The sequence below is a fragment of the Lepus europaeus genome, chromosome 18, assembly GCF_033115175.1.
Source record: "Lepus europaeus isolate LE1 chromosome 18, mLepTim1.pri, whole genome shotgun sequence".
Classification (NCBI taxonomy): Eukaryota; Metazoa; Chordata; class Mammalia; order Lagomorpha; family Leporidae; genus Lepus; species Lepus europaeus.
The window spans coordinates 44,958,680-44,971,785 of NC_084844.1; the positions used below are offsets into that span (position 1 = coordinate 44,958,680).

A 13,106-nucleotide genomic window follows, 5' to 3' on the forward strand; every position below is an offset into this window, starting at 1 on the left:
GATCAATATCAGCTCACAATTGATAGCTCTGATAGGTCTAAGAGTCAAAGAGATCACACAAACAAGACAAGTAACTGCTAATACTAACTGATAGAATCAAAAAGGGAGAGAAAGATCCAACATGGGAACCAGGATACACAGCAGACTCATAGAATGGCAGATGTCCTAAACAACACTCTGGCCTCAGAATCAGCCCTCAAGGCATTCGGATCTGGCGGAAGAGCCCATGAGAGTATAGCAGGCATGGAAAGCCAAGATATCATGGAAAAAAAAAAAAAAGACCTAAATGAAAGATCTCTGTGAGTGAGATCCCAGTGGAAAGAATGGGGCCATCAAAGAAGGAGGTACACTTCTCCGAAGGGAGGAGAGAACCTCCACTTTGACTATGACCCTATCGGAATAAGATCAAAGTCAGCGAACCCTAAAGGCTTCCATAGCCCTGGCAACTCATGACTAGAGCCTAGGGAGATTACTGACGCCATGAACAGGAGTGTCAAATTGTTAAATCAGCAACAGGAGTCACTGTGTACTTACACCCCATGTGGGATCTGTCCCTAATGTGTCGTCTAAAGCGAAGTGATGCTATAACTAGTACTGAAACAGTATTTTTATACTATGTGTTTCTGTGTGGGCACAAACTGATGAGGTCTTTACTAATTACTTACCATTTTTGACAATAGGACCTTACGATTTATAATGGCAGCATCTGTGGTAGGTGCCCAGTAATTTTTATAATGAGTGAATGACTGGTTTAGTCAGTAGATAAATGAATGATGAGAAAAAAGCTGAGTGAAAGATCCAGATACAGAATAGAAAGTCACAACGGAAGAAGAATAGAAATTGAGAATGCCATACATAGAGGGAGAGAGAAAGCAGTAGAGAGAAAAACACTAGGGGAATAGCAGAATGAAAGGCAGAAAAAGGGCTGCTTAGCTGTTGCATGAGGATTTAACACTTCCTTTAAAATACTAATTAATCTCCTAGCAGTTCAGATACAGGCTCTTCTGCACTGTTAAACTGCTTGTCTGCTTTTATTTTCAAACTTCAATGTCTATTTTAGAAGACTTATTTTCCTAGAGAATTTTGAAGCCCATGTGTGAGCATAAAGTAATTAGATTTTAGTAGTTTCTTTTGGGTTATTAGAAGCATCTAATTTACATCCAAAAGTTCTGAAGATCTTTTTGTATTTCAAAATATGTCTAATAGTCTTAGTCTTTTCTTTGAAAAATAAAGGCCTACCTCAAATATTGTTGGAAACAAGAATTGCACTTGAAACCAGTGGCTATTTTTATTATTCTGCGCCATTTGATTTGATTTCAATCAAAACCATTTTGGGGATTTTCAAGTCCTAATAGGGATGATGAATATAGGAGCAGCTAACCTCATGGTTCTTCTCCCATTTTCAGTCCAGGTGATGTGTCTCTGACTGAGTACAAGGGTAAATATCACGGTCAGGACTTCAGTAAGGACTGTCACAGCACTTAACTCTGGCTAAAGGCGGCAGACCAATATACACATCTAGACAGATTTATCAAAGGTTTGATCCAAGACATCAGAATGATTTGATTTACTTGTTATAAATTCATCTTCCAGGCTTCCACTAGGCCTGGAGTCAGAATCCTTCTGTATGATTTCTGCATCCAGGGAAGAGACACAATTCTACCTTAAGGCCTAACTGTGTCTACCCTTGCCTTAAAGTGTACGTGGCAGCTTCTAGGTGCTTCTTACTACTTCCTTTTTAAACATTGTAAATTAACCATTTATAGTTGTAACATACTTATGGGGAAAAAAGTGATATTATGATTTATGAATACAATGTAGAATAATTATATCAAACTGATTAAGATACTTAGCACCTCAAATAGTCACCATATTTATATGGTGAGAACATTTAAAATGTACTCTGTTAATAATTTTGAAATGTATGGCAGGACTTCAAAATGTTTGAGGAAAAATGGAATTAAGAAGTAAGTTTGTTTAGTTGCAAAAATTTTTGAAATCTATCAATAGTTTTTTTTTAATATTCATTTCCGTGAACATTAAAAATTATTTGAGATGTAGAGAAACAGAGAGGAGAGTGTGCGTGCACATGCCCTTCTGGCTGCTGGTTCACACACAGCTGCCCACCACAACCAAGGCTGGGCTGGGCAAAGCTGGGAGCCAAGAGCTCAATCCAGATGGTGACAGGAGCCTAATTACTTGAACCATCATATGCTGTATTTAATCTTCTCCACCATCCCAAGATCTGCATTAACAGGAAACTGGACAGGAATCTGAGTCAGCTATTGAATGAAAGAATGCCAATATAGAATGTAGGCATCTTAAGCAACATCTTTTTTGAAATTTTCTTTTCTACTGTTGAACCTGCCTCAATGCCAACAGCCTATGGACAGAGGCCAGGCAATGATCTGGGGTCATAGTTTGCACCGGCATGGGGCACTATGAGAGGCCCAGGCAGTGGGCTTGCCATAAATCCAAACCCATGCTTTTTTAAAAGTATTTATTTGAAAGGCAAACAGACAGACAGAGAGAGAGAGAGAAATCTTCTATCCTCTGGTGTATTCCTCAAATGGGCGCAATAGCTGGGGCTGGGCCAACGCCAGGCTAGAATTCCATCCGGGTCTCCCGCATGAGCGCCAGGGCCATCTGCTGCTGCTTTCCCAGGTGCGTTAGCAAGGAGCTTTAACCAGTATCTTAACTGCTGGGCTGAACACCAGCCCTTCTCTCAACTTTTTGAAGATCCTAGGCATGCGTGGATTTCAAAAAAATTTTTGCTCCAAGTTAAACTTATCTTTTAATTCTATATTCCACTCATATTTTGAAGTACCCTTGTACAATACACTATTATCTATATTTACCATGCTGTGCGATAGATTTAAAAAAGACCCAACTTATTTCTCTTGTCTGAGATTCTGAACCCATTGCCACAAACACTCACACCCAACCTCTATCAACCAACATTTTATTCTCTGTTTCTGTGAGTTTGGTTGTTTTAGATTGCACATTTAAGTAAGACTGAATGATATTTGTCTTTCTGTGCCTGGTCTATTCCCCTTAGTTTTCCTATTCCATCCGTATTGTTGTAAATGACTGAATGGCCTTCTTTTAAAATTCTGGACAGCATTCCATTGTGTATTTATATATTCCTCATTACTACATTTTCTCTATCCATTCCTCTGCTGATGGACACTTAGATTCCATAGTGCGGTCATTGTGCTGTAATAAACTTGGGAATGCAGACAGCCCTTCAATCTACTGATTTCAAGTCTTTTGGATAAATACCTAGAGGATGGATTACCAGATCATATGATAATTCTATTATTGTTTTTTTAAGGAATTGCCATACAGCTTTCCATAATGAATGTACTAATTCACATTTCACTAATACTTCTTAAATATAGTATTTATCTGGTCAAAATAAGGCTTAGCTCTATAAAAAGTTGATAGTAGTAGAGAGCAGCCTATAATTAATGCCAAATTCAGTTAGTGATGATTCCACTACAGGCTAGAATCAAGGAAAATTTCATGGAGAAAAGAGAGGTACAGAGTTTTAGTGAGACTCTGTGTTGGAGTCTTAAGCCTGAGGCTGGCCCCCGACCAGCAGGGAACAGTACAAGCACTCCCCGACAAGGTGAATGGGAAAGGTAAGGTCGACAAGTCAAGAACACAGCAAGCACCTGTAAGTTCTGTCGAAGCAGGAACTACTTTATTGAGGAAGTGTGCAGGCTTATAAGGCTTACAAAAGACATGCACAGTAGGGGAGCCAATCAGTGAAAAAGTCATGCAGGTGCGGGTGGACCATGCACAGGGGCATCTTAAGAAGTGTAGGGATCATACACTGTCCACGTGTCCGGAACTATCCCTGCAGGTGGTCTGATCTTGCGTGGCTTAACGACACTGGTCACAGACATACCCCTCGAACATCCACCAGGCGCCATATTGTCAGGAACTATTTTAGGCAATGCCCAATAGCTCTGAACTTTTATATTCTGCCATTTAGACAATCTGCACCAAATCCAAGGGTCTTAACCTGTATTCTATGTCCACATCCTTCAGAGTGTCCAAGATGAAGGAGAAAGTGAAGCAGAAACGAGAACAAAGAGAAAGCATAAGCAAAGTCAAAGTCAAGGTGGCCAACATGCGCAAACAGGCTCTGCAGGAGCAGTTCAATGAATGGATTCTAGACCCCAAAGGAATGATTCCCCTAGTAGTGGTAAGAAAAGGGTGTGTGTACAAAGGGTAGGTTGGGTGGGTAATATGGGCAGTTGCTGGAGTACTGAGTGCAATGCTAATAGCCTCCCTCAAAATTTTCCATACTGCTGAATTAAGTCAATGCTTGACCTGTCCTTGAGTTGATTTCTTCAATTTTCTGAATATATTCCTAAAATCTTCACTCTGGCTGAGGTTCCCAAGCACACTGTTATAAAACCCAACTTTCGTTTCTTCATTGTGTGTTTGATCATTTCTGTGAGATCTAAGAGACAAAGTCTGTCAGCTGCAGAGAACAACCATACCCTAGAGGCTAAATGTTCTTTTTTTTTTTTTAATTTATTTGTAAGGCAGAGTTACAGAGAGGTAGAGGTAGAGAGAGAGAGGGAGAGAAAGAGCTCTTCCATCCTCTGGTTCACTCTCCAGATGGCTGCAACAGTCCGAGCTGCGCCAATCCGAAGCCAGGAGACAGGAGCGTCTTCCGGGTCTCTCACGCAGGTGCAGGGTTCCAAGGACTTAGGCCATCATCCACTGCTTTCTCAGGCCATAGCAGAGAGCTGGATCGGAAGTGGAACAGCCAGGACTGGAACTGGTGCCCATATGGGATGCCGGCACTGCAGGTGGCAGCTTTACCTGCTACGCCACAGCACTGGCCCCTAAATGTTTTTTTTTAAGGGTGTAGAAATTTGAAAATAGTTATTGGTTTGATAGTACACCAAGCATATCTTAAGGTGAATAATTAAAACAGACCAATGAAACAAGCCACAGCCTTGGAGAAAATATTAGAAAAAGACATAACTAGTAAAACTATTATCCAAAACATACAAAAAAGACGTAACTAGTAAAACTATTATCCAAAACATACAAAGAACTCTCAAAATTCTACAATAAGAAAACAAAAAGCCAAAATAAAAGACGAGTAAAAGACCTGCATAGACACTACACCAAAGCATATGAAAAGATGCCCAACATCAGATATCATTAGAGAATTGCAAATTAAAACAGCGATGAGATACTACCACACACCTATCAGAATAGTCAAAGTCCAAAACATTGACCACACCAAATGCTTCCAAGAAAGTAGAGCAGCAAGAACTTTCATTCATTGCTGGTAAGAATGCAAAATGGGGGCCGGCATTGTGACATAGGGGGTAAAGCTGCCACATGCAATGCCAACATCCCATATGAGTGCTGGTTCGATCCCCAGTTCCTCCACTTCCGATGTAGCTTCTTGCTAATATGCCTGGGAGAGCAGCAGAGGATGGACCAAGTGCTTAGGCCCCTGCAATCCGAATGGGAGACCAAGAAGAAGCTCCTGGTTTCAGACTGGGCCAGCTCTAGCTATGGCAGCCATCTTGGGAGTGAACCAGCAGTTGGAAGACCTCTCCTTCTCTCTCTCTCTCTCTCTCTCTCTCTCTCTGCCTGTCAAATAAATAAATAAATCTTTTAAAAGATGGTACAGCCACTTTGAAAATTTTATAGTTTCTTGTAAAACTAAACATACTCTTTAAAGACAAATACTGAGTTATTCTACTTATATTTGTATGAGGTATCTGAATTAGTGGACTTCATATGAATGGGAGGAAAACAAGGGGAGCTGTTTATTGGGAAGGGGTTTTTTAGAATTACAGGATGTAAAAGTTCTGGAGATCTGTTTCATAGCAGCGTGATTATACATGTATAACACATTTTTATATGGTTGAGTTGATAAATTTTGTTTTTTAAAATTTTTTAAAGGTTTTATTTATTTATTTGAAAGGTAGAGTTACAGTGAGAGGGAGAGACAAAGAGAAAGGTCCTCTGTCCATTGACTCACTCCCCAAAATGGCCACAATGGCCAGAGCTGCACCAATCCCAAAGCTAGGAGCCAGGAGCTTCCTCCAGTCTCCCACAGGGGTACAGGGGCCCAAGGACTTGAGCCATCCTCCACTGCTTTCCCAGGCCATAGCAGAGAGCTAGATCAGAAGTGGAGTGGCTGGGTCTCGAACCAGTTCCCATATGGGATGCTGGCACCACAGGCGGAGGATTAACCCACTACGCCACCACGCCAGCCCCCCCCCCCCCGTTATATGTTTTTTAACGTACACACAAATACACAATTAAATATCCTCTTAACATTTGATCTAGCAACATTTACTCAAATGAATTGAAAACTTATGTTGACACAAACACATGCACACAGGTATTTATAGCAGCTTTATTCATAATTGACAAAGCTTGGAGGCAAACAAGATATCCTTCACTAGATGAATGGATAACTAAACTTTGATACACTCAAACAATGGAATATTACTCAGTGCTAAAAAGGAATGAGCTATCAAGCCAATGAAACACATGGGGAAAACATGAGTGTGAATTACCAAGTCACAGAAGCCAATTTGGAAAGGCTACATACTGTATGATTCCAACTATATGACATTCTGGAAAAGGCAGATTGAAATAGTAAAAAGATCTGGGGTTACCAGGAGTAAGAAGAGAGAAAAGGATGAATGGTGAAGCATGAAGGATTTTTTTTTTAAAGATTTATTTATTTATTTGAAAGGCAGAGTTACAGAGAGGAAGAGGCAGAGAGAGAGAGAGAGAGAGAGAGAAAGTTTTCCATCCTCTCTGATTCACTCCCCAGATGGCAACAATGGCCGGAGCTGGACTGATCGGAAACCAGGAGCCAGAAGCTTTTTCCAGGTCTCTAACACGGGTGCAAGGGCCCAAGGACTTGGGCCATCTTCTACGGCTTTTCCAGGCCATAGTTAAGCTCTGGATTGCAAGTAGAGCAGCCGGGACTTGAACCATCCCCCATATGGAATGCCAGCACTGCAAATGGCAGCTTTACCCGCTAAGCCACAGCACTGGCACCAGCATAAAGAACTTTTAAGATAGTGAAGCAATTTTATAGATTCTGTAATGGTGGATATATGTCACTGTACATTTGTGAAAATCTACAGTATACCACCAAGAATTATACATAATATAAACTAGGGACTTTGAGTAACAATGATGTGTCAGTGCAGGGTCACTGACCTTCACAAATGTACTACTCTGGTGGAGGATGTTCATAGTACAGAAGGCAGTCTGTGCCAGGGGTCAGGAGAAAAGGGATATTTTCTCCTTAACTTTGCTGTGAACATAAAGTTTGTCCAAAAAAAGGCAAAATCTATTTTTAAAAATGGACTAAGAAGAACTGTGAAATTTCATTTTTAGTTACTGAAGAAACAGGAAGTAGAGGGAATTCTTTAGATTGCCAAACTGGTTGCTAAAAGTGCCTTTGCTCCATTGCACTCAGTATCTGAGCGTTGCTAGAAATGCTATGACTGGTACTGAAACAGTATTTTTACACTTTGCGTTTCTGTGTGGGCGCAGACTGATGAGGTCTTTGCTAATTATATACTGAAGCGATCCTCTGTATATAAAGAGAATTGGAAATGAAAAAAAAAAAAAAACAACCTGGTGTTAAAATGGAAATGACATAGAAAATTAATTAATTTGAAAAAAAAAATTATGTAGGATCTCTGTCTTTAATATGCTGTACATTGCTATTTAATGCTATAAATAGTAATCCAATGGTAGTTTTTTTCACTTGATGTTGCTATATGGGCAAAATGTTGAAATCTTTACCTAATATATACTAAACTGATCTTCTGTATACAAAGAGAATTGAAAATGAATCTTTACATGAATGGAAGGGGAAAGGGAGCGGGAAAGGGGAGGGTTGCGGGCGGGAGGGAAGTTATGGGAGGGGGGAAGCCATTGTAACCCATAAGCTATACTTTGGAAATTTATATCCATTAAATAAAAGTTTAATTAAAAAAAAAAAAAAAAAAAAAAAAAAAAAAAAAAAAGAAATGTCCCCTAGAGGGGGCAAAATGAGGTCACTCTTAGCATCCCAGGTCTTCTCCCACAAAAAGTTTAGAAATCATTGAGGGCACATATGTGAAAGCACTCTATATACTTTGGAGTAAATCTGTAAAACTTAGTGTGAATTATTACTATTTCTGTTCTCAGGTTAGAAAGATCATCCAGCACTTAAATAGAAAGACTGTGGATGAATTTTAGTCTAAAATACTAAATACATGGTAACTGAAGAGTAACATATGGTTTCTTTTTTTTTTTTTCTTTTGATATGTAGGTTCAAAATGTTCTTCATGAATTTTTTCAAAAACCAGAAGTTCAGCTTGGTAAGTATGTCTTTTATCATAGTATTTTAATTTCCTTCCTTCCCCCCCCCCCTTCCTCCTCTTCCTCCTCTTCCTCCTCTTCTTCTTTTCTTCTTCTTCTTCTTTTTGAGGGAGGGCACTGAATTCAGATGAAAAGTCAAAACTGAGACATATGTTTTTCAAGGCATTATAGATGAAATTAGGCTCTCCTGGTCTTTCCAGATAAAAATACAGAAAAGCAGAAAAAGCAATCAGTGATTCTCAATCATTTCAGTCCAGTGCTCCATTTTATTACAAGTATCTGTAATGCTTCTTTATTATCCATGTGACATTCCTAGAAAATACTCACAAAATTTCAAAAGAAAGACATTATCTTAGCTGTGACTTAAGGGGGGCAAATACAGAAAAGACATAAGAAAATTATGTGTATTATATTTCAGTCTATGAATGGCTCAGTTACAGCTTTGCTAGAAGACATAATGGAGAAGTCAAACATTTCTACCTACATATATGCACATTTAAATATAAGAAAACTAAAATTATTTCCAAATGACCATTTTTATTTGTATTTGGTGTTTTGAAGTAAGGGTAAAATGAATTATTTGGTATATATACATACAAACTGACACAGGTGTGTTATATTAGAGTTCAAATATCATTTATGAGATTATCTCTTATTACATAATTATCTGACATAGTAAACAACTTCAACTCTTGGTAAAGTTTCGAATTGAAGTAAAGTATAATCCTTCCTCAAGTTTTCCTGGTAGTTACATGTTTTAAAAATTCAACAACAAAATTATGCTCTGTGTTTATATGCACAGTACAGTTAGATTCTGGTTTCAAAGTTATTGTAAACAGAATTTTCACCGACTTGAGTGGCTAGCAGGAGTGGGGAGCCTTGTTTGTGCAGGAACTGCAGGAGTTCTGGCTTTACACCCACTCCTCATCATTGTGGCAACAGAACTCTCCCACAGATTTCCACAGGCTCACTGGAGGAGAGGAGGACAGTACCACCCCTGTGGAGAACCACAGATTTTGCTGCTTTTGTTTTCAAAAAGACTTCCTTGTATGAGATTAAGCAAGAAAATCTGACTTGTCATATAAGGAACTAGAGTTTTAGGTTCTGAGATTTGCATATTTTATATCCAATTGACTTTCTGATTGATTTGTTTGGCCACTTGTGTTACACTGATAACAATAGATTTTTTGAGATCTATTTTCATTTTTCAAAATAAAATTGCTCCCCATCTTCCTGATCACTGGTCCCAAAACATGATTCGGGCCTTGCTGACAACTTTCTCTTCTCTTCTCCATTCTCAGCTACTCAAAGAAATTGTAATTCTTTCATCAGCTCAACCTCCATTTTTGTTTCAGAAAATCTTTGAAATAATCTGTTAGTTTATTTTGGATCAGATACAGAAGGAGCAAGTTAAGAGAATTTTCTCTGGGATCCTCATAAAATTAAAGGAATACCAGTGGACAGTGATTGTTTTTCCTCTTACCTCCAGTACTACAGTATATATATATATATATATTTTTTTTTTCTTTTTAAAAGATTGATTTACTTGAAAGGAAGAGTGATAGAGAGAGGAGGGGACACACACACACACACACACAGATCTTCCATTTGCCAGTTGACTCCCCAATGGCCAAGGCTGGTCCAGGCTGAAGCCAGGAGCCCAGAACTCCATCTGGAATATACCCATGGGTAGCAAGAGCCCAAGAACTTGGACCATCTTCTGCTGCATTCTCAAGTGCCTTAGCAAGGAACTGGGTTAGAAATAGAGCAGCTGGGACTCAGACCAGCACTCTAGTAGGGGATGCTGGTGTTGCAAGCAGCAGCTTAACCTACTGTGCTACAACGCTGGCCCCAGAAGTATTTATTTTCTGTGTCATTCATTCATTCAGTATTTATGGAGCCCTCATTTAGTTCCAGGTACTATGATTGTGTGGAGAATGGAAGAAGACTAAGGCATGTTTTCTGCCTTTCAGTTACTCAAAGGCCAATCAGGGAACAAATTGTTAATAGCAACTGCTAGCTGTTTGAGCTGGGACTGCAACCAGCTCTCCAGTATGGGATGCTGGTGTTGCAAGTGGTGGTGGCTTAACCCAGGATTCCACAACATAGGCCCCTGTTAAGAGATGGTCTGGTTTATATAACATTCTGGAGCTTGGAGGAAGGCCAGGAGTAGGGATATCAGCACCTAATGCATGGATTTATATGAAAGTTTAGGCAGTCCTTTTGGGACCACAGTAAGTAATGTCTCATGAGTGGCAGCTACAAAATGGAAGAATAACTGGAAAATCTTTCTTATGTCCTTGTGATAGCATAGGATAGGCAAGAGGGTTCATACTGTTAGAAATAGGAACAGAAACCAGTGCACTGGTTCTTCCATCATGAATTTTATACAATTTGAGTTTGTCTCTTGGTGGGATCAATAAAGATTGCATAATTGTCCTACAAAATGGTGGTTTATACATTTTTATTTGAACTACCTGCCTCATTCACCATTATTATTATTTTTAAACATTTTTCTATTTGAAAGGCAGAGAGAGAGAGAGAAAGAGAGAGAGAGAGAGAGAGAAATCATCCATTTACTGGTTTACTCCCCAAATGGCTAGAAAGGCTGGGACTGGGCCAGTCAGAAGCCAAGAGCCTAGAACTCCACCCAGGCCTCCCACATGGGTATAGGATCCCAAAAACTTGGCCATCATCCTCTGCTCTCCTAGGTGTATTACCAAGGGGCTGGATTGGAATTAGAACAGCCAGGCCTTGATCAGTGCCCATATTGGATGCCAGCATTGCAGACAGTGAATTAACCCACTCTGCCACAACACTGGCCCCTATTCACCATTACTGATCACTATGTTACTCATGAAATTCTTTTTTTCTTGGCTTTTGTGATAGCATTCCCTCTTAATTTGTTTTTCTACTATCTTTGATCACCTTGTAATAATTTTATTTCTTGGTTCTTTTGTTTGCATCTTAAATTTTATTTTTCAGTTTCCTACCTCTCTTAAAGATTTATTTATTAATTAATTTATTTATTTGAAAGGCAGAGTTATAGAGACAGACACACACACATACACACACACAGAGAGAGAGAGAGAGAGAGAGCGAGAGAGCAGGAGAGACAGAGAGAGAAATCTTCCATCTGTTGGTTCACTCCCCAAATGTCTCCAACGGCCAACTGCAATGCCAGCATCCCCAATGGCCACCTGTTCGAGTTCTAGCTGCTTTAGTGTGCCTGGGAAAGCAGCAAAAGATGGCTCAAGTGCTTGTGCCCTTGCGCCCATGTGAGAGACCCGAATGGAGTTCCTGATTCCTGGCTTCGGCCTGGCACAGTCCTGGCTGTTGTAGCCATCTGGGGAGTAAACCAGCAGATGGAAGAGTCCCTCTCTGTGTCTCTAAGTCTGTCTTTCAAATAAATCTTTAAAAAGAAAAGAAAAAAGAAACATTAGAAACAAAAGAAAGTTTAACTTTTTTTAAATTTGAGAGAAAAGAAGAGATAGAAATCTTTCATTTGCTAGTTCACTCTCCCAAATGCCCACAACAGCTGGGCCTGGGCCAGATCAAAACTACAAGCTGGAGGCCGGCGCCGCGGCTCACTAGGCTAATCCTCCGCCTTGCGGCGCCGGCACACCGGGTTCTAGTCCCGGTCGGGGCACCGATCCTGTCCCGGTTGCCCCTCTTCCAGGCCAGCTCTCTGCTGTGGCCAGGGAGTGCAGTGGAGGATGGCCCAAGTCCTTGGGCCCTGCACCCCATGGGAGACCAGGATAGGCACCTGGCTCCTGCCACCGGAACAGTGCGGTGCGCCCGCCGCAGCACGCCTACCGCGGCGGCCATTGGAGGGTGAACCAACGGCAAAGGGAAGACCTTTCTCTCTGTCTCTCTCTCACTGTCCACTCTGCCTGTCAAAAAAAAAAAAACAAAAAAAAAAAAACAAAAAAAAAAACCTACAAGCTGGGAAATCAATCTAAGTGTCCCATGTGAGTGGCAAGTTTCCCTACAACAGTAGGAAGCTAGAATTAAGAGTGGAGCTGGGACTCAAACCCAGCACTCTGATACAGATTGCAGGCATTCCAAGTGGCACCTTAAGTGTTAGCTCAAACATCTGCCTCCAAAAACATTTTTTAAAAAGGAAGTTTGTAAGGGTGGGCCCTGTGGCACCATGGGTTATACTACTACTCGGGACTCCTACATACCATACTGGAGTGCCGCTTTGAATCCCAGCTACTCCCCTTCTGATCCTGCTTCCTGCTCATGCAGCCTGGAGGCAGCAGGTGATGGTTCAAGTGCTTATGCCCCTGCTCCCTTGTGAAAAGCATGGATGGCATTCTGGGCTGCTGGCTTTGGCCTGGCCCTGCTCTGGCTGTTGCAGGCATTTGAGTGAACAAGTAGATGGAAGATCTCTCTCTCTCTGTTTCTCTCCCTGTCATTATTTCTTTCAAGTAGGTGAAAAATAAATAACTAAACATTTAAAAAAGCTTGTGAAAATGCTTTGTTTTAGAACCTACTAGCATAGGGGCTGGCGGTGTGGCGCAGTGGGTTGAGACTCTGGCCTGAAGCACCGACATCCCATATGGGCACTGGTTCTAGTCCCGGCAGCTCCTCTTCCAATCCAGCTCTCTGCTATGGCCTGGGAGAGCAGTGGAGGATGGCCCAAGTCCCTGGGCTCCTGCACCCACATGGGAGGCCCAGAAGAAGCTCCTGGCTCCTGGCTTTGGATCGGCTCAGGTCTG

The 13,106-nt window shown here is 40.8% G+C and overlaps 1 protein-coding gene and 1 non-coding gene across 2 annotated transcripts in view; one reads left to right on the forward strand and one right to left on the reverse strand.

Moving 5' to 3' along the window:
• EFCAB5 (EF-hand calcium binding domain 5) overlaps positions 1-13,106 on the forward strand; it is a 138,160-nt gene that overhangs the window by 34,986 nt on the left and 90,068 nt on the right. The window contains exons 6-7 of the mRNA XM_062216307.1: positions 4,057-4,213; positions 8,333-8,381. Coding sequence (XP_062072291.1) covers positions 4,057-4,213; positions 8,333-8,381 — 206 coding nt within the window. The remainder of the gene's footprint in view (positions 1-4,056; positions 4,214-8,332; positions 8,382-13,106) is intronic.
• Positions 2,354-2,486, reverse strand: LOC133747392 (small nucleolar RNA SNORA42/SNORA80 family). The gene has a single exon (XR_009864346.1). It is a non-coding gene; the product is annotated as a small nucleolar RNA SNORA42/SNORA80 family (small nucleolar RNA).